Genomic DNA, 22,702 nt, shown 5'->3' on the forward strand with positions numbered 1-22,702 from the left:
TGGACTCAATCTATCAGCAGCAGTGGAAAGATTGATGTCCGTCATGCTAGGTCAGAGTCTGGCCGCAGTGTGTGAAGCCAGTCACAACACTCTCCCTCACCACTGGTGCTAATGTTAGCCTATTCCCATGTGTCCTCCCCCTCAATCCTCCATCCATACCCTCCTCTTTTTAACTCTCTCTGCCCAATACTGGATCCTTTCCTTCGGTCTTCTCTGCGCCGCTGCATGCTTTACCCTAAATGATTTAATTGTCATATTTTTTTTTTCTGGTGTAAGACAAATGAAAGGCAAGAGAGATGGGAGTGCTGTGCCAAATCTGATAATTTATCTCCTTTACAGATTGCTGCGTTACAGTCCCCGAGCTGTGGTTACTGATGGTTGTTGGGAAGTAAAGTGGGCCAAGCGCTTTGTGAGGATGCTCCCCCTTTACAAAGCTGATGCAGCACTGTATTGGGAATTTGTGTCAGATACAGATCAGGCACTTTTCATTTAAATAAGCAAATCATTGAATAAAGATGACCTGGCTCACAGGGGTATATCTCTATCTATGCATCACAGTTTGTGGGGCTGGGAAACAACACGTGCTGACAGATTGAGTGACTCAGGCCCTGGTCATATTGGGCATGTTATTCAGAAATCCCAGCCTGCCTTGTGCCAGAGTGTTCTTTGAGACAAGTAAGAGCAGGAACACGTGCCCCGTCTTCGGTGTGTCAAGCCGGCAGTGATTGAATTTCTCCTCCTTCCTTAAGACGGAAGTGCAAAGCCGGTGAGTGATTCCTGTGGATGCACTTAAGGTTTTAGTTGCAGGCGTCGTTGTGCCTGGGCAGATTTTATATGACACATGAAACTAACTACATGGTACTTAGGGCCTGCTGTAAACCAATCTGAAGCCAGTCGGGAAAACAGGCCCATCAGCAGAGAGGCTTGTTTCTGTTGCATGACAAAAGGACTTGCAAAACCGCATCAATTAAAAGTTCATTAAGTTCAGCGCTGGGAGGATGAGTGGATGCTCTCTATTTACGCCCGGGCCGGCCCAGCCCATTATCTTCAACCTGATTATTCAAATCCCTGGATTATAACACAGACGTTTTCTCAGAGCCTTGCTTAGAATAATCATACTTAATAATATTTCATTTTTCTTCCCATGGAGTCTGATTAGAATTGAGTCTGCATCATCAAAAGAGAGGAACAATGCTCTCGATATTTGCGCGATTCAAGTGTTCCAAAATTAACACAAGAAAGGATTATTGCTTGTGTGGATCTAAATTAGCATCATTCAGCATTTAATGAGGGATGTTTTGTGTTCACTTTGTATCGTTCATTGGAAACTGCGTAGGTAATCCTCGGGCAGATGGGCTGGATGAGAATCACCTGCTTGGATTTCTGACAGATCTAAGATACAGCGAGAATATTCAGACTGAGACTGCCTTCTTCACTTAAGCTTGTGTTAAACTGCTGTTGACATCTTCTTTAATCTCTGACAGTCAGTGCGAGGCAGAGGGGGCTGCCAGCTCTCGTGTTATGTCTTCTCCGATGTTTCATGGAGCCCTCAGCTCAGGCTGGTTCTTGCCTTTTCCTGCCATCGATGCTCACCTTGTTTGCTCGCTCGCGACAATGTGTGATGGAGTGATCGAGTCAATATCCTCCCCTGCGATTTGTCTTCAGCTGCACAGAAACCAGACATTCAGCCAGACACTGGATGAAGGACTGGAAGCCTGTGGAAACTGTCAAACTGTGGGAGCAGCGATCGCCTGTTTCTTATTTTATTTTTCTCCAGTGTCTGTGCTGGAAGATAACTTTGAACAGTGAACAGTAAAGAGGATAAGTCTGTGGAGGTAATATGAATCTGTTTAAAAACCTCTGCTTCTTTGGTAATAAGCGCTTCCCGTTTGTATCTCTGCATCAATGAATCATAGTATCATGCCTCTCGAAGTCACTCAGATCCTCTCTGCAACCCCCCTCCCTCCAACTAGCAGCCCCTCTTCACCTCCAAAGGCCTGCTGGTTTACTCTGCTAAACATGTTTTCATCTGCATTGCTTTCATAATGACGAGTAGGTTTTGATCACTGAAACACAAGTCAGATGTTATGCAGTGAGCTCATGGTGCCTGGAGGCTCCTCACTAGCAGTTCAAAGATCAGGCTTTGGTGCAAGAAAACAAGCAAATGTGTAAGATGCCAAATTAATTCCTTCCTTAAAGACGCAGACACAACGTTCAGAGTGGGCTGATGCATCCTGGTTTTGAAAATATGATACACTCAGGGTGTGTTTGTTCTGATGCATAATAGCATGTTGTTCTTGTTATGCTCTCTTTTTTTGTTCCTGAGCTGACAGGTGACGATCGTGTTGATTCTACATGTTCCAAGTACACAAGGAAGTGTTTTTCATTTCTGAAAAGACTCTGGTGTCCGGTGATGTTTTCAAGGAACTCAAGTCACAGCTGCAACTAAAACAATAGCAGGAGGGGGTCAATATCCTGAACCTCCTCATTAATAGTATTGTGCACATTTCTCCAAATCCCTCTATTCCTCCCAGGTGTTTCTATGAAATCCCCCGCTGCACAAAGGCACACACAAGTGTGACCTTAATGGAAATAATACTTACAAACTAGAAATTAATAGTAATCTCAATGCAAACCCTATGGGGATGTGTCCATCAACTGAGGCCCTGTGAGAAATTGTTATTTTAAATCATTATAATATGGAGCAAGGGCCTAGTGTTTGCTTTGTGTGAGGATGACAGTGAAGATCACTTTAATTACCAGCTGTAAAATGTAAGGAAGACACATGCAAATAAAAGAAAACAGGGAATATGTTAAAGACTCACGCTTCTCTCTTGTGACTCATGTACTGGCCGTTGGTGGAGGCATGCTGGTTGAGGAGTGGGTTCTTTGGCGGTGCCGGGGACGACAGGTCGAGGCCCCGGTGGCCGTTGTTGTTGCTGCTGCTGTTGTTGTGCTCCTCTTTCACGTGAGCGTTTGTCACCTCTTTCCACAGTTGCTGCAGCTCGGCTGGAATCATGCCTGAGACAAACAAATTGGATAATTAAATCAATTAACAGCTAATCCAACTCTCCTCTTCATCACTTAATTAAATCAAAGCGTCTGTAAACAAAGCCGAGTATTAATTAGAAAATATTCCACTACAGGGTAATGCACTGAGAGCTCTCGCCTCCCTCCCTCTCTCTCTCTCCCTCTCTCCCTGCCACCTCCTTCTCTCCCTCCCATTTTTCCTGTGATCTGAAGCGTGTTTGTATACACAAATCCCTGGCATTCACGCAAATTTCATGCCCAGAGTAAATAATTAACATCCAGACAAGGCATGAAATCTGAATAATCACCATCATTTTTCTCTCAAACAACAGAGATGTGCGGGAACATACACAACAAAAAGTTTACAATAGCAACACTAGAAAACATCCCACCCCTGCCTCCTTGAGAAACAGGACCCTGGGGTAATATTCTCAAAAGCGCATTAATGTGCAAAATACTTAAAGCTCTGCACCGCCTCCAATTGACACAGAAGACTTAAACCTCATTTAACAAGTCAAGCACACTGCAGCTCACACAGCCCTTTGAAAAAAAAAAAATCCCTTGAAGACAGAAGACATTTTTCAGTGTGCTGGAAACACGTCTACGGACTGCGTGTGTGTGCTTTTTTCTGCCTGTGAGTGACAGCGATCCCGACACACACGGGCCAGAGTCAGGACGCAAAAAGGATAATGCTGTGTTTGTGCACCCCACTTTCCATGTCTGAGAGAAGAGAGCCTTTGTTGGGGCACAATATATACGTGTCCATCTATGGTGTTTGTGTTTTCTGTGTCGGAGAGGTCCGCTTTCATTTGACACGAATGAGAATAAAGCTGATGTGTTAAATAAGATTAAGCCTCACGGATGCAGAATCTGTTTGTATTTTCTTTGAACACATCTGGGTAACCCTTTTCTTAATAGCATGCTGAAAGAGCTAATATGTGTGGATTTGTATTGGGTATTCAAATCCGTGCTTAAATAAGCCACATGTTTTAAGTATGGTGAAAGGAGCCCTCGGATATGTGGTGAATTTAACCACAGAGCAAATGGGCAAGACCACTCGTTTAACATTACAATTAATTAAATCCATTCTCAAAATGAGCACTGGCAAATGAAAGATGATTTGCACATGCTTATCTACTTGGGTTTATATTCTCCGGATCCCCCCTCCCTCGCCGTTTCTCATCAGCAGCTCTATAGATACCAGAAGTGCTCCTTTCAAGCAGCAGATTGTACCACATTGTGTGCAAAATGCTTAGTCTTAATTTATTCCTGTTGTGGAAAATAACTGTGAGGTGAAGATCTCAATACGATCAGCAAAAATATTTTTAATTTGATAAGCTACTAAAGATTTTAATTATGCTGGTAATGGAGAACATTGGCCTAATGAGGCGGAGGACTCCAGAGAGACGCAGGGGCTAAGAACTGTGAAATGAGTCTGATAGGATTGCTGTAAATTCACACTAGATCGTTTGCATATCAAAGAGCAGGAAATGATTACAGGACAAATCAATAACCTTTCCACGTTCCAAGGAGCGTCTTTCCTCATTCGAATATTTCAACAGCCTCGCTCCATTCTGCCTGCCTGTATTCTCCCTTATTCTCCTCAGTGCCTTGATGTGCCCTAATCGAAGTGCACGTCCATGACAGGCTAAACATGCTTAATATTGGGCTCTGTGTTGCAGCATGCTAATCCACCGCTTGCTGATTTCCAGTTGCATTATCAAAGGATCCATTGTTGTTTTGATGGGAGACTTTGGAGCCCAAAGTCTTTCTTGTTTCCTTTTTTTCTGGTTTGGAAGCGGAAGGTCACTGGTGATGCGAGTGTCCTGCGCTCCGACAGCGGGAACAATCATTTTCCCCCCACTTGGTGCCCGGTGACAGTGGGCGATGTATTTTTAGCCGATGTGCTTGACAGGGCGGCCCACACTGGCTCAATTACCCAGCAGTCCTGGTGACCCCGACACCACTGTTTACTCAGATGAAACCGCAGCGGATAGAGCGGTCTGATGAGGGAGCTAACGGAGTGGGACCAGGCTGTCTCTTTCTGGATCTGGTCCCTAGTTTTATTGCTCTCTGTTCGCCTCTTCCCTCTCGGTACACCTATCTAACCCTAACCTCTTCAGACTCCACAACAGCTATGGCTCATGATTCCACATAAATGACAATAAAATATCATTACACAAATGTCTCACAGGCTTGTGTTTGGACAAAATGCATTGAGTTTCTCTCCATCTGATTACTGTGGGACACATAATGACATTGATCTGTAAATCCTCTTCCTCGGGTCCCCCGGTTTGTCCATCCTTTAAATGGCGGATTGGTTTATCTTTCCTCTTTCCATTTTTCAACACAACTATTTCACTCATTACGACTGGGAAATACGGACAAGCACTCTAAAAAATGTATGTTGTTGGGACACTTGATTGATCACCGGCCTCCCAACTCAATTTTACCTCTGCAGGTAGCTCTGGCACCGAGACAGGCCGAGCTCTTCAACCTTTTCCTGTCCTTGTCCCCCTGTACCCAGGTGACCATGTTCAAGCAAGCAGAAAGTTGATTTAAGGTTCATAATGACATCAGTTGCAGGCCATCATCCCCCAAATAAAAAATGGCCCCCGGTGCTCCGGACTCTTTAAACCGAGCTGTTACTTCTCACACACAGTGCCGGTGCCATGGGGGGACAGTGACATCGCTATTAGTTTATTGTTCCGTCAGGCTGGGACCTTTACTGCACCCCTGTTTATGTTGCCGTAATCACTGGCCTGCTGATATGCACCCCTTAGGCCTGAAATATGTCCTGTCCTAATGCTGCAGGAACTATTACCAGTAGCCCACTGCTGGATGTATCAATCACTGACAGGTCAGCCGCATTACCCGCCGCTGTCCCTGATGTGCTGCTGCTCTGTGAGCACTTCATGGCTCGCCACATTCTTTGCTTTCATATTACCGACAAATTTGTCTTGTCACTGTCCCACTGGCCTCTCCCAGACAGCTTAAATGATGTTGTGCAGCTACAAGAACTCACTCTCTTGCAGAGCAACCTCGGCCGTTTTAGGCAGGATGTGCACAAACACTGCCCACCGCTGTGACACACACACACAGCCACACATGTGCATAAACATGCATACACACACACCTGAGCAACTTGAGCCTGAGGAACCACTGACTCACTTATCAGGTCAAGAGGACAGGCTTTTTGTGAGGAGGGGGAGGGGAGGGGTGGTGGATCAAATTTATATTTATGAGAGTTATATCCTCCCCAAACACATTGTTGTAATTTATAACAGACACCGTCTGGCCGCTTCCAACACTTTGAACATTAATGTCAAAAGAATTTACGACAAGAGAAACAAATTATGCTCCAGATAATGCCGGCAATTGTTTTTCACTCAAAACGCCTATCTACAAGTTTAGACTTAATTAGCGCTATCATATTTTTGAAAAACTAATTCAAATGCATTTCTTCAGTCCATCGTTTTGGCAGAAAAATGATGGTGATGAATCTGTCTCAGACAACAATTTAACTTAGCGGGAGACTGAGCTGTAAACTCCATCACAGAGCACAGATTGCACACCTACTATTCCTTAATTACTCTGTTACAGTGACCTATTATTTGAAGACCTTTTGTTCCTCAGCACATGCAAAAAGGATGCAGTGTATTGCATGTGATAACAGCACCTTTTTTTAATAATTACACTGATATCTACATTTTGGAATGAAAGAAATAAAAGGCATCAGTTAAAAAGTCATGTCGATTTACTGCCCCCAAGTTTGAATCCGTAATCAGCGCGACCCAAACAGAGCAGATCAACTCATCACTTCCGACGCAGTGTGCTAACTGCTAGCTGAATATTGCAGATTAGATCTGAGCACCATAGGCCTGGCCCGCTGATGCATGAAAGAGTTTAGTGATGTGGAAAACAGAAAGGTCATCAATAACTTCAAACAGTCAAGCAGAAAATGTGTAGAATAGGAAGACAAACCGGGGGCCTGAAGCACTGGCCTAAGTGTTGTAACAGCTGTCGGAGGCACACAGTTAACATTAGGGCAGAAAAGAACCAGGTTGGACTGGTTGTGACAAACTGAAACAAAACACTGATTGTACACGGGCAGACTCACTTCCTCATATTGATGTTTATGCACACACAACACTTTCAAGAAACGATCCCCTCAGTTTTGAGTGCAACGATACATTGTTGAGGGTAGAAATTTCATTAAAAATTAATATAATAATTTTCTCACTCAGTATTAAAAGTAAGATTTTATCTCACAATTCTTTGAGTCATTTTCTCAACTAAAAATATTTCCTTTGTAATTTAATAGCATCTGTGGTACCATATTGGGTATGGTGATGCAGAAACTAATCATTGTTTTCATTAACAATTATTCTGTTGATTATTTTCTCGATTAATCGATCAGTTGTTGGTTCTATAAAATGTCAGAAACTGGTGAAAAAAATGTTGATCAGTGTTTCCCAAAGCCCAAGATGATATCCTCAAATGTGTTGTTTTGTCCACAACCCAAAGTTATTCAGTTTACTGTCATAGAGGAGTAAAGAAACCAGAAGATATGGACATTTAAGAAGCAGAAATCAGAAAATGATGACTTTTTTCCCCTTAAGAAATGTATGTTATTTGGACAGATTAATCAATCAATCGTTGTAGCTCTACTGTATTTGTCATTTGTTGAAACAACTTAGGAAGAAATAAAGCACATGACGTGATGCATGGATCCTCATAGTAATAATCTAAATGTTTTAACCATGCAGCTCTAACTTTCAGTAAAGTGTACTGGACTTTCTTAATAAGATGAGATGCCTTGGAGGTATTTGATGACGGCTCAGTATAAACAGGATGTTCTGAGACTGTTGTGAAATCCATCAGCAGTACAGCACCTAGTCATATCACCCATATAATGCTTTACTCAAGGGGTGTGTGTGTGTTTGCCAGACATCTGACACACAGCAATTCAACAGAGCACACTCACAACAGAGGCGCTCCACGCCTGTGCCCATGGCAATCGTCTGCGAGTGGATGAGTGATTCCATACCCAGTCCAAACAATAACACCACTGTACAAACCATGTTTGTGTTTGCCTATTACCTAAGCACCCCCCGAACCCTCCCGTTTTTATCGCCCTTATCTTGTTATTTCAAAACTGTTTGTCTTTGCCGGGAATGAATAGTCTGTGTCATGTTCTAAAAACCCTTGTGTGACTGCGTCTTTGTCAAAGGGTGACCACTCCTTAACAAAAATATTTAAGAATAAATAAAGAAATAAACTTCCTGGCCAAACAACAAGTATTGACTGCCTATCAAGTAACAGGCAGTTTCACAATGACAAGTTCACTGGCAGTTTACGAACAATAGATCCAGTCTTTCTCCAGGCTGAAGGAGACTGCCACCAGGATGCCAATCACAGGCCCAGTACAGAGAGTTCAAGGACAGAGCATCGATATTAAACTCTGAGCGGAGGGATACTTTACTTCTCGAGTCCAGGGTGATAATAAACAAAGTCTATCAAACTGTATTGGTGCAGTAAAGGTTGAGGGTTTACAGAAGGTGTGTCCTGAATCAGTGAAACCACGTACAGTTTGTGGTCACATACTTAAGTGGCACTTTGTTCACTTTGACTAAGTCTATTTGTACAGGTATTGTAGAGCACAAAAGTACCAGTAGCAAATCAAACCATTCTGAATATACAGAGATACACATCTAGACAAGCTGTGATGTTTAAATAGATTGCTGGTAAAATCTGAAAAACTTCAGAAAAAGTACTCTCATTCAAGGTTTAGGTCTATGAAGACTCATAGAAATACGAATATTTTACAGTGTGGCTGCTTATAGTTTGTCCTGAGATCAGTATAAAAAGTATGGACGGGAAACACCTCATGATTTGATCCCATCCGATTCAGTTCGATACAATTAGATTTGATCATTTAACTGATTAAAATAAACAGATACATTTACTTCCATTATCTTTGCTCACACTCAGCCATCCTCACCAAAGCTCAAGAGGTAGCCTAATGAAATTGAAAACGAAATTAACCGAAACAAGACACAGATGTTTACGTCCGTAATGTCTCACCATCCAGTTGGTTCAGCCGTAAGCAACGCACAGCCCACTTTTACAAAATTGTTTGAATTGGGTTTTAAATGTCCAATTATTGACTTTTCTGCATCGAAACATACTGTAATCTTTCAAGAGACAATCCTGATGCATCTAAGAATCATTTTCTTCCCCCGCCTCTAATAAGCAGGAACATCTTTGCTCGAGAAAAATCTTTTTTTTCCTCCCGCAACTGTTGGAGATTAAAGGCCCGTGAAACAACATCCATCTTCATGATGATCATGTGACTCTTCAAATGAAAGCTCGCTCACATAAAAACGATTTTATGTTCTGATCATATGTTAGCAGGTGACACTGTACTTTTTACAGACAGTTGATTAAAATCCTCCTACACTACAATCAATTTCTTTCTCTGATAAGATATTTTAACAATTTCCAGTATAATTATAAAAAGACACTCACAGGCTGTGCACATGTTCAGGGGACAACTTCCAAAATAACAGGTGGAGGAATTCAACTGACCAACGTTTTAAAATACAAGGCCAGGGTCAAACAATATATCAATAAGCAGATGTATTAGTATAACCCTGATCTCCATTAGACTCTAGTTAGACTCTAGTGTGAACTCAACAGCAGACTAAGTCCTCACTATACATCAGCAAACACATTGTGAGCACTTCCACATCTATTTCAGGTAAAAGGAGGTGTTGGATCATCTCCAGAGATAGTTTTCTAGCAGTGTTTGGTTACCACAAATGCTTCTGAGGACTGATGGACAGCAGATTTGACAAAGTTCAGTGCAGTGCTGTGATATCATGTACTGACCCTGAGTGAGGGAGTGCAGTGGCAGGCCGGTCTGTCCCGGCTGGATTGTGAGCAGCCCCTGCCTCTGAAGGTTGAGCAGATGCTGCTGCTGGACCTGCTGGACCTGCAGGAGCTGCTGCTGGAAGGCCAACTGCTGTGCTGACACCTGCTGCTGATGGTACAGACACAAAAACACACACACACGGAAAGACAAAGAGGCACACCATCAGCAAACATACACATATATAAAAGCTCAACAGCCAGTGCAAACATGTAAAGCTGAATATCAGGTTTGTACATTACTGGACTGCCTTTGAAGAAAAACATTTGAAGTCCGAGGCCACTGAGTTCATAGCTCTTCACTTTAGAACAACAAGTTCATTCATAAAAAAACAAAGTTAATGGATTTTGCTTGTGCTAACACACAAAAGCACACTGTAATTTTCATAAATTTCACCTTTACTGTGGGTTTGTCTGGGCCCACTTAAGACAGGTAGAGTATACATCTCTCTCTCTCTTAATTAACGAGGAGTCGGGCGGCAAATGACAAACAATGAAACAACATAGTTAATCATTCATAATAAGAGCCACAGGAATTTAATTACAGCCATTCATAATTCAGCAAACAACGTGTGACTAAATCAAAGTGCTTAATAACCACCCGAGCAACTCTCACAACTCTCCCAGGCATGGCGCTGAGCTCAGGGATACACTCTCCCCCCCGACTGGCGCAGGGAGCTTTGTTCCATCGCACACTGTGGACTCACTCAGAGATGTGCGCTGTTTTGTTGATCTAACTGAGCGGCGGCTGTTTCATCGAGAAGTTTTTTAATGAAAAGCTGGTGTGTCTTTACTGATTTAGGGGTTGGGGGGGAGATTTTGGCTCTGCTGAGTGAAACGTGTGAACTGTGACAGGATGAAAAAGTGATATGAGAGTGGAGAAGAAAGTGGAAAGCAGAAAAAAGTCAGAATAATAAATAGAAGGAAATTATCTAATATCCCCAATCTCCTACGAGTCAAAACAAATGAGAGATGTTATTTAGATAACAGGGGCACAGAGCAGGGAGATGACTTTTGTCAACTCCGGCTCTCAGCAACTTACAAAAATGTCTATTATTACCAATTTAACAACAAGATCTATCAAGAGATGAACATAAAATATGCCTGAGACTCATCAGCATACAAGGCCTGTTTATGAGTACACAAGGCCAGTTGTCAGGCGGCTGGGAGAAGGAGAGGAGGGGGCACTAAAAGCAGTACAGGGGCTGCCAAGCTGTGCACCGCACCCTGTTACCAAACACAGGATACACCACTTTTGTTTACTTCTCACAATTGAGTGCATACAAAAAAGGTCTCGGTGCAACGTGGCTGTCAGGTCACTCGCTGGCGGCTCTGAAACAGCCAGATAAAACGCGTCCCCTCCGCCCACCCTCGTTCGGCTTGTCAAAAGGGTCTAGCGGCCTTCCTTTCCCTTCCTCTCTCCCCCCCTCCCCACACACCCTCCGCCTGCTGCTCCCGCACTGGCTCACTAAAAATAAAGCTCTGGGCAGCGCTGGTCTATTACAGCAAGCCGGGTCGTCTCATTGGATCAATCAGGGGAAGACGGCGCGTTGACAGTGGATAGCGGAGGGTCATAATTGAGGAGTAACCACATTCATTCACAGGCTCATGTGTGATCTAACCCAGAATGAGCCGAGAGAGAGACATTATGGAGGTTTCAGTGAAATTCAGGATGCAGGTGGCCTGTGATCCCCTCTGATCTGTTCTATTTATGAAAGATGGTTGCTTCTTTTTCCATCAGTGCGCGAAAAAGTTCCTCATGTCTTGAGTGGCTTTCTGTTCTCCAGCTCCTCCCTGACAGCCCGAGACAAAGATAATAGTGCTCCGGGGGTGGGAGTTCACTGGGAACAATGTCTTTCATCAAAACGCTAAATAAATAGAGGGTGGCTTTTCAGAGGAAAAAAAGGAAAAGAGGAAGAAAGAAAAATCGAGTATTGCAAATGAATTTAACACTCTCCCCTTCAGTTTTTTCTCTTCTTCTGGTCCCATCAGCTGACAGGAGCTCCTGTGCGCTCGCAGCATGCAGACACATTAAAAAGCCGAGGCCCAATAGACCAAATAAGAGGTTAACAAGAAGTGGCACGAGGGAGAGAAAAATACAGTCACTGACAAATGATAAAGAGTGGCACTGGCAGGCCTTTATTGTCAAGCTTCAAATATAAAGTTAAAGATCTTTGAAAAACTAAATTTTGATGTCTTTAAAATAAAAGAGGCACAAAGCAACAACAGGGGGTTATTGTCTGGCAGCCACAGGGGAGTCACTGCGTAATTCTTATTCTGTCTTTTGATGGCTGCGAGAAATGCGACTGGAAAAAAAAAGAGAGGGGGGGGAGAGAGAGAGAGTGAGAAAGAGGGAGAGAGAGAGAAAACATCGGCAGAGGGGGAGAGCCTCTCGAGGCTGCATCCATTTCCTGTGATCATACATAATATGCTTCAAAAGTTGTTTTTTCTTTTATTCTCATGCTCCATTCAACTGATCAATTGCACCTCCTTGCCCCCCCCGCCCCCCCTCCTCCTCCTCACCTCCCCCCTCCTCTTTTCTTGCTCCTCTTGTGTTTACATCAGATGCGACTTGGTGACAGGCCCTATCTGAGGCCGAGGAGCTCTGCTGTCATGTTGATTTATGGGAGCATCACGCCACAACTTGTCCAAACTGAAGCCCGCAGTTCATTAATTAGGGAGCTACGACTTTGAAGTTGGGAGCTTCGACAGCGCGCGGACGTGTGTGAGTGCGTGAGCATGCGTGGTGGATGTGTGTATGTGTGTGTGTGTGTCTCTGCTTTTAACATTGGGCTTAATTTTCTATGCTTCCTCTACTCTCCAAACATGGAACTCAACGGGGACAAGAGCGAGAAAAAAATTTCCCAGATTGTCTTTGAACTTCTTCTGACCGCACAATAATAATTTGCTTTGTCCACAGCGGTGCCTGTATCCTCCAGTCATTAACACGCATTAAGCTGCTGCCTATGAGCGTGCCCTGCCGTACTGGAGGGAAAGAAGGAGAGAGAAAGATGGAGGAGAGGAGGGAAAAAAAAAAAAAAAAAACTCAACGCAGGCAACAAAGCTGGGAGCGCTCTCTGCACTGATATCTCACAATTACATGCCTTCTCTTCCTCTGCCATTTCCATGTTAATTACCGAGAAAAGCCTCTCAGATTTATGTGCTCCGTGTTCCTGCCTTTCTCCCTTCTGCCTTTCATTATGTCCTACACAAGGCTCACAGGAGCGGTCATCTCTTTGTTGCATAGGACACTTGTTTACTTGGGAAATAAAAGAAACATCCAGAACAATGCACCCAGGCTCTATAAAATATTATACATTTAATGTGCTTCCAGAAAAAGAGATGCTGTATTCTTAGCACAGTATCAGTCAGTTGTTACCATTTATCCAGCAAGTCTGACATGCTAATCAGAAGCATGAGTGCACTTGATCCCCCCCCCCTTCCTCTGCTTTAACCACAGTCTGGAAGCAGATGGGGTTGAGGGAGGGAGCACACATGCCTTCCATGCTCTGTCTGGCCGACGGCTTTGGTAATGGCAGGCGGTTGGAGTGATGTCAGCCTACCTCTTTACTCTGCTTGCTGCCTGCATGCTGCTGCTGCTGCTGCTGCTGCTGTAAAAGCTGGAGGTGGAGCTGTTCCTGCTGCTTCTTGTAGAATTCTTGGAGTTGCTGCTGCAAAAAAGACAGGAAGGTGACTGTCAGTCATAAAGGCTCAGCAGTGGGTTTAGTGAAAATTTTCAGTACTTTGAGGAATGTTGTCTTTGAGGCTCGGAGAAAGAGAAAAGAGCAGCGGCTCAAAGTGAATTTATCTTTGTGAAACGCTGTCTGTACATGAGAAGATTTTTTACTCCAAACTGTGACATTCGTCATTTAAAAACACGTCTGACAAAAATGATTTTTGACACGACTGTCCGTTACCTGCTGTAACATGAGGGCCTGTTGCTGCTGGAGAAGAACCTGGAGCTGCTGAGGGCTCAGGACTTGCTGCTGAAGGATCTGCTGCATCTGCTGTGGAGTTATCACTTGAGGTGTCATCATAGCCACTGAAACTGGAACCTGCACAGACACACAGAACAAGCAGAGGGATGTCAGAAAAATCAACTAACACACTACAGAATTTAATCAGGACATAAAAAAAGAGACTGTGCCAAAGCTTATCCCAGCATGCAACAGGCAAAAACTCTGGTTGAATATGCAAAAAACTAAAGCCTGATGACTTTCCAGGGAAAATTACAGCTCCACAAATAAAAATAGAAAAAATATATTATAATAATGTATATAAGATGAGCTCTTGCTTTTGACTGGATTCTAGGAATACATCTCAAATGTCATCTTGATGTGTTACAAGCAGCACATGCCCTCCAACAATCACACAAACACACACATTACAACCCCTCTAACCATTCTGACACCACTCCACACAGAGGCGGACTAAAGGACACAAGACAGCCAGGCGTGGATCTTGCCTGTGGAGTAAACGTCCACATATCCATCCCAGCCTCCACCCTCCGACCTTCCCCTCTCACACACAGACCCCTCAACACCAATCGGATGCGATCTGCTCCTCCAAGCTCGCCGTTTACACAACATATCAAACGCACCGTACCTGAGGACGTTAAAGATTGCCTCAAAAAAAACGCTGTGGTTGGCTCATCATCGCGCACGCACTACATGTCATGTGAGAAGATTTCATTAGAGACGCTGTCAACAGCGATCTATTATTGTTGAAGATATGTAGTGCCTGGAGGAGGAGCCACGGTGAAGAACACGGAGGCCTCTAACTAACTCCCAGTAGAAAGGTGTGAGTGCATGACTCCTCAAAACAAGTGATTTGTTGTGACACTGAAGGAGCCCCCACAGTTGTCAGGGTGCCTTAATTGCTCCGGCGGCGTAGGGGACTCGGAGTGTGTCTGGATGCTGCCACTCACTGCTCTGATGTGCAGTACCATTAAAAGCTCCTTTTCTTGACATTCGGATGACAAACGGCGACTAAGATGCATTTGATAGTGCTGCGTCTTTGCAGCTGTTAACACGTTTTGACAATTTGTTCTTTCGTGTATGTATATATTAGGATGTATGTGCATAAGTGTGTGTTAAAATGTGATGTCAGCAGCTGATAGAGCGGACATACCAGGTGACAGTCTGTCTCCACCAAGGTTACCCAAATTGTGCGGCCGCCTTACAGCTAATGACACCCTTTGAATTTTTCATGCATTTCTGAATGTTATTTTGCTGTTTAAAACCTCGTCCGGTAAGAGGCTTTTCTTGACACACACCCTGCATGCATATCACCTTATTCATTGTCCCCACTGTAGCATAAAACAAAAACAAAGCGCTGCCATAATGAACAGCTTGTACTGCAAATGCAAGAGGAAAGGGCAGCGGTGTCAAATAGGACAGAGCAGCTTTGATGCTCTCCGTTAACTTTATTGAGCAGTGCCAGACTACACTGTGCTGTGCTCCTCCAGCCCCCCAAGAGACTGAAGGAGGTTCAGCCCCACCCAGGACTAACACACACTTCACATTTCTCATCTCCAGCACCAGGCGCAGGGAGCGCGAGGAGGAAAATGCAATATTAATTCCCCCCTGTATTATGTCTTAATATGCAGTTCATCTTGACTTTTGCACATGACTTGTCCTGTCATTTGCATAGCCCCGGCCTCCCATTTCCTAATTTCACAGTCATTATCCACTGAAGTCCTTTTTTCTGGGCATCGCTAATTTTGATGAACTATTTTGAAGGTCAACCAAGCAGCCCTGTCTTGCTGACATGCAAGCGCCATGCGTGATGTGATATATAGTTCCCGTCCAAACGTGACATTTACCCCCCGCGCACAGATAAATAATAATGCCCTCCCGTTTTTTTTTAAGCTTTACTTTAACTGCATGCATTAAAAATCTACTCCATACTTGTCATGCTCTATTTTTTACAACCGTGTTAAAGCTGTAAATTTAGTCTTATTTTCAAATGTATAATCATTTTGTCATGCCTTGTTATATAGAGTGTGATGTGAAAAAAGGGAGAGCAAGCTCCAAGTTACCACAGAGATTTTACACACTTAAGCAGCTCTCAATAGCTGCCAATTTCATTACAAATTAGGCTGAGATTTCCTTCAATTTAACTGTCTTAATTCTTTACACCTTGGGTGTATATCTCATCATGCTTTCACACTTCGCCTTGTCAGGAGCGTCTGGCTCACAGTAACTACAGCTACAGCAGCTTCCTCTGTGCACAGCCCCAGCAAGAGGCTATTACAGACCCCCATTTTATTACCCATTACTACTGAGGTCATTAGCAGCAAGAGGGATTGTATGCTTCTTAACCTATTGATCAATGTAACTACTACCATTTAATCCTGTGCTGAAGGAGTGAAAATCTGCCTAAGACTGGATCCTATTGAGAGGAAGGGCGGGAGGGAGCACTTTAACTGAAAAATATTGCCCTGGCCGCTGTATCATGCCCATTTAACGAAAACACAGGACGCCAGTCGCCATTTAGAGCACTCCCATATGGTGCACTCCCTTATCTCCTGGATAACATCATGACTCCAGATGATCCACAAAAATATATCACCATCTAAAGATAGTCTAAAAGGAGCGTCGTACTGGGCTAATAACTGGAGGGATCCACTGAGCCCAGCTCTAATCTACTCTCCCAATATGAGGGTGTGAAAAAGAGGACATTCTGAGGATGCCAGAAATAGCTGACGTTTATGAATTTCACGAAGGTGTGGCGCTCTCCAGGTGCCTCCCATACATAAACATTCAAACCTGGAACATTCTCACACAGCTGCAGAGTGACTGGAGGCAATATACTGTACCAGCACGGGCCTGCTGGCCAAACACACACACACACACACACACACACACACACACACACACACACACACACACAGAGAAATGTAAACTGTGGCATGTTAACTGTCACAAGCACATACAGGCACATAACACACTGTATATGACGAGCAAAAACATGTTTTCCATATGGGGTAAGTTTGTTTGCACTGTATACTCAGTGTAGAAATGTATATTGAATAAAGAACAAAACATTTAAAAATACAATTAAAAACTAAGATTAAAAACAATTGTCAAAATATTACTTCTGTTAAAAGATAGGGACCATTCATTCATATCATATTTCTCTGCACCTCTGACAATATATCAAAACACACGCACAGTATCTAAAACATTTGTCATGACAGGACACCTGCAGTAAGCTTCTCTCTGTGCATCACTACCCCGGAAAAAAGGTGCAAAATATGATAATCTAATGAGGGAACACAAACGGCACACGTGAAAACGTTGAAGAGTAACTGATTCAGAGTTAATGAAGACGCTCCCCGAGCACCCCCTCCTATCACAAGTCAGAGGTCAAAGCCCGGTGAAAAGGAGAAGGGGTGAAAGAGGCTGCGAGATAGCCCCTTTCCCCGGCACTGAGGCAATTAAGACGAACAGAAACGAGGGACAAGGAGGTGAGACCGGCACAGACGTTTCACTGGCCGCAAAGGTGCAGCTCGGCTCAAAGAAAAAAGCAAGAAGAAAAAAAAAAAGACAGAAAGAAGAGAATTATCAAATTTTCATTTGTGCTCCCTGGGGTCATCTTGTTTTGTGGGGGCATCAAATGGAATGGAGAAGTGAAAAAAAAAAGAGAAATAACAAGCCCTGGAGAAATCAGTGGGTCTAGTCCGTTTGATGCTGTTGTTTTACCTTGGCCAGCAGTGGCGCAAGGAAACGACTTCACATCCTCACTGTGATCTCCTGCATGAAAATGTCGCCGAAATGAGGATTTCACGGGAGCTATTGTACTTAAGTGATGTGTGAACATAATTAGTCGTCGACAAGACTGGAAAGACTAATTCCATATTACCCATTCAGGTTGATTGAAATCTCTGAGGTGGAGAGCTTTTATTCCCCTCTTAAAAATAGACGCACTATATTCACATTTTCCCCTAATAATAATAATAATAATAATGCTAATAATAATAATAATAATAATAATAATAATAATAATAATAATGATAATAATAATAATAATAATAATAATAACAATTTATTGCTATCAAAAAATTACAAAACATAATGTGTGTATAAAACATCACATTTGGGACCTTAGATTCTTCAATAAACCTAAAAAATGTAAAAAGTCAGGACAGAACAGACCATCCCTCCATGTGTTAAGACCTCCTTAATTCCTTCCTCGTCATCCACAATCAAGCTGCTTTAAAAATGTTTACAGCTCAGATAAACTGGATAATCACAGCCACATTTTGTCTCCCTTCACCATACACGACACACTCTAAATTGGGTGTAGGGGGTGTGTAAGGGGTGGGGGTACTGGGGCTCAAATTATTTGCAGCAACTGTAAAAACAAAAGTTAAGATTGCATTTTAATTAACTTTTCGACTACAAACAAACAGGTTGGGGCCAGAGCTGGTCCCAGTGTCGGGTTTAAACAAACAAACTGCGCGCAGAAGTGAGCAAGCTCTCACCCCAACAATAACAGCTGAGCTGCGAGCTGGACACTGTTTCCCACACTGGAGGCAGGTGACCACTGCTGAGGGGAGAGCACACAGGGCACCCACCCCAACACACACACATGCACACACACACACACGCACACACGCACACACGCACACACACACACAGATACAGACACAGCATCCTTTGCATCACCGTCATCTCTGAGTAGAGCATTCCAAATGTAATATTTGTTTTCCTGATATTAAAAAAAAAAAATCAAAAACCAGTTGATTTCTTCATCACTATTATCTGACATCATTATTCATTTTGGTAATATTAAAATAAGACTGAATCAGTAAATTATTTTAGTTTTTTTCAGAAGTGAGCATTTCAAAACGCAAACATTTAAAAATAAAATAATAAATCAGTTTCCCACAAAGTTACATTTTGACATGTGACTCACTGTCCTGTCACTCTTTTTGACCTTTTAAAGCCACACCTCCAAGTGCGTATTTCACAGCCACGAGGCATTTCAGTCCTGAAACCTGGCTCACAAACTCAAGGTGACAACTAGTATCCTACACACCGCCGCTCACTGATTTCACCTTTCCTGGAAACGTCTTACGAGCACTGTTTGGGGGTGAACCGCGTGCCCGTGATCTCTGCTCCACGAGCTCTACACGGTTACGCAACAATGCAAGTCGTCTTCAGATGCATTATTTGAGTCGGTTGAGATTTAATTAAGATCACAGCCTCTAAAATCCCTTTCAAATGAAACTGTAGTCAAAAGACAATGGCTGACACATCCTCGCGCAGATTGTTTCTATTCTCTGCACACCAGCAACGCTAAAGCTAATCCTTGTTTCCATGACGGCAGACAAGAGGGCCATAAATTGTGTTGCTTCATGACACTCTTAATGTTGTGTTATGTGACTCATTATAAAGTATACAGCTAATTAATGAAATGATGGAGAAAAAGATATTCAGTGTCAGCAGTCAGGAAGGTTAAAAATCAGGATGTGTCAAACTTGTTTGTGTCCACACACGACCCTAACAATCCACCCTTATTTTCCAGGTGCAACATGTCGATACCATCACATCCCTTATTGTTTTAAAAATATATAGGTCGTGACAGGGACGAGTGGTGAAAAAGACCTGCTGCCATAAAACACTCCACACCATGTAATCTCATCATTATCCTCCCATCTCAACCCTTTGAAACACATGGCATCTCAAGTGTAGAGTTAATCTCCCAATCTGAAACAGAGACGCACACACTCGGGGCAGTAATGACCCTCAACACAGGGAAAAAAAAAAAAAAAAAAAAATGAAGGAAAGCCTTTTTCAAGTAAAAACATGTTTTAGTCGGGAATAACAGCAGCGAGCAGCTGGTGGCTCACTATATCACTGCTAAACTATTCCCCCGTCTCTCCTCTCTGTCTTGCCTGCCTGCTCCAGTACAAAGCAGACACCGTCCCTGTAAAGGATATCCCAGCAAGCGAGCTGCGAGGCTCTGGCGGCGACCCCCTGTGCCCCCCTCTCCGGGTACACGGCTAATATCTGGTTGCCTATGTCATGGTTTAGAAATGACAGGTGCTGGCAGCCCCTCGCCTTGACAGGCCACTGCACAAATAACGCCCCTGCCTGAAAGGGCTAATGCACTACTAATGAACAATAAATCAACTTTGATTACAAACTGTCAACCCAATCAGCTCGCACTCCAGCTCTCCCAAACTGCGAGTCTCGGCACAGCTGCACAGCATTACGGTGCACGCTGCCCTGTTTAGGCTTCGCTCACCTCCTCCTTCAACCATATGATATTCTCCTCCATCTCTCCTTTCAATCAGGCACACACTTTCTTAGCTCTGATGCAAGGGTGCTGAAACATTGCACTCAGAAAAAGTTTCAGTTGAGTGGTGAGTGCAAACAGACAAAAAAAAGAAAGAAAAAACACTGAAAAAGTGACTCACATGTAGTTGCATTACTGAAAATGATTGTAATAAAATACTTGATGATTAAACAACAGAAAGTCAATAGCTGTCTTCTGTGTAAAACCTCAAAGCTTTCAAACAGGACTCAAAGTTGACAGCAGAAAAAATGGAAGAAATGACCACAACTTTCCCTCCTAAATGAACTCTGCAATCCCTTTGTTGCAACTACACACACACACACACACACACACACACACACACACACACACCACACAGACATGCATGTACAAACATTCACACACTCCAACTTTTCAGGAAGATACGAGCGATGACATTTGGAGTGACAGCGTGTCTCTAACGTGGTTTTGTGGTGACGGTGTCAAATATAGAGCTGTGCCAGCCTGTCTTAATTCACTGTGACACCATGAGGAGAGTGAGGATTAGTCCAGGCCATAGCCTGAGAGCAGGCAAGGTCTGACCAGCAATCATTAACTCAGGAACAAATCCTCACAAAATACACAAGCAGGAAAACATAATGTGAAACAAAAAATAAAAAAGGTTATTTTAAATGCCTCACCCTGGAAATAACCCTAACCCTAACCCTAAACAATAAAGCAAAAATACAATAATTTCCTGTGAGAAACAACAACGTAAAAGAGAAGGCAAACCTGTCTCCTGTTTATCCAAGAACTTTCCGTAATTCGGACAGCATATAGTACAGCACAGGATCCTGCTTAACTGGTTAGCCCACTATCAGTTAGGTAAACAAAACTAAACAAACAGTATGTACTGTCAGACAGAAACTTGTTGTAAATGGTTTCGTACACAACACACTAACTGACAAACAGGCAGAGCGAAAGAAACTGTTGCTTGAACTAAAATTGAAAAAGCTGAAAACCATCAACAGCACAGAACACAAATAAACAGAAGCTACAAATCCATAAAGTACAAACATTCTGATACAGTAAATCTAATGCACATGACACCTGCTCACTGTGTCTCTCCTGTCAGAACAAGACTGTAAACTGTCAGCGTCCCAACGGCGGAGTAAATCCCACATAACTGGCTTCCCTCATACAAACTGCATGACAAAATTAACCAATTACAATGACAGAACATCAACGATACACAGACAATAAGCCTCCGTTTCTCCTTTTCCCTGGTCAAATTAAATTGTCAAGTTTTTTACACAAGAAAGCTGGCAAAATCACAGAAATCAATCATATTGACAAACCTGACAAACTCCATTTAGCTGGCAGGGTAAACAGAGTGCTGGGCCACGCGGTGTGGAGTGAAGCAGAGCGGAGAGCAGAGCGGAGAGGGAAGGAGAGAGAGAGAGTGAGGGAGAGAGAGAGAGCGATAGGGAGAGGTAGAGGCACACAGGCTGGGAGGCTGAGAACGAGCGCTGCTGTGCTGTGGAGTCTCCAACCTTCCTCGGGATACAGACAGATTGCACGCGCAAGGTTGCTCCCTGGCTGACAAGATACAAAACTATCCAATCAACCACGCCCTTCTCCACCAATCACAAGCAGCCCTCTAAACATAATCAATTCAAATGGGGCCACACAATAGGGAGCCTCAGGCTGGGCTGCAGGTGAAACCGTGCCTTTGTGTGAGGGCCCCTTTAAAAAAAAAAAAAAAAGACACAGTTGACGGCTGTTAACCCTTTGACCCCTGCTGGGACTCCGGCCGTGCTATTGAAACAATGGGAGCCTAAAGAAAAGAGGCCCTTTAATTAAACAACAGATAAGTAAACACAGCTATCCAGCGGAAAGAAAGAAAGCTGGCCCCCGCTATCAGCCCCTTTATTGTTCTGCTAAATGGAATTGTTTACAGTGCCGGAACAAAGACACAACTCATTTCACATGTTCAAACAACAAATGCACAAACATTTCTTTGGAGTTATTTGGACTTTTTCTTCCTTTTCTGATTTCCCAAGCCAAGACAATAACACATGTATTTTATTCTACATTAAAAATAATGTATTTACGAGAACAGTTTGTTTTGTTTCCTCCACTTATGTTAATGTGTGCTCCTGCAGCACTGAGGACGCAACTAGTTGTGTGTGTATTTTTTGTCATAAAATCAGCCACGGCAGCATAAACTTTTTTCCAGTTTTTAAACACTTATCCTACAATTTGGCCTGAGACAAGCTGAAAAACCACTTACATTAATAGCTAACATTACACCAGCTACCATGCAATCCATCCAACTCCATCCCAATGAGAGCAATTAGCTGTCATAATATCATCACACTCTTTAACACCCGTGTGCACTCGGTAAGGGGAAGAGACAGGGGAGGAAAACAGGACTCTGCCACCTACTGGAGATCCTGCTTAAGTCACCAGG

General features: G+C 43.3%; 1 protein-coding gene across 12 annotated transcripts in view; it reads right to left on the minus strand.

Annotated features, from left to right (window-relative positions):
* The window catches only part of foxp1b (forkhead box P1b), a 164,420-nt gene that overhangs the window by 20,808 nt on the left and 120,910 nt on the right, over positions 1-22,702 (minus strand). For 5 of the 12 annotated variants that reach the window (XM_073467781.1, XM_073467780.1, XM_073467783.1 and 2 more), the window contains 4 exons: positions 13,881-14,018; positions 13,527-13,634; positions 9,925-10,075; positions 2,826-3,021 (listed from right to left, as the gene is read on the minus strand). In XM_073467781.1, coding sequence (XP_073323882.1) covers positions 2,826-3,021; positions 9,925-10,075; positions 13,527-13,634; positions 13,881-14,018 — 593 coding nt within the window. Of the gene's footprint in view, positions 1-2,825; positions 3,022-9,924; positions 10,076-13,526; positions 13,635-13,880; positions 14,019-21,587; positions 21,657-22,702 lie in introns of those variants that run through there. The other 7 variants (XM_073467779.1, XM_073467787.1, XM_073467777.1 and 4 more) reach the window with 4 other exon arrangements.

The sequence above is a fragment of the Pagrus major genome, chromosome 6 (assembly GCF_040436345.1).
Source record: "Pagrus major chromosome 6, Pma_NU_1.0".
NCBI classification, from domain to species: Eukaryota; Metazoa; Chordata; class Actinopteri; order Spariformes; family Sparidae; genus Pagrus; species Pagrus major.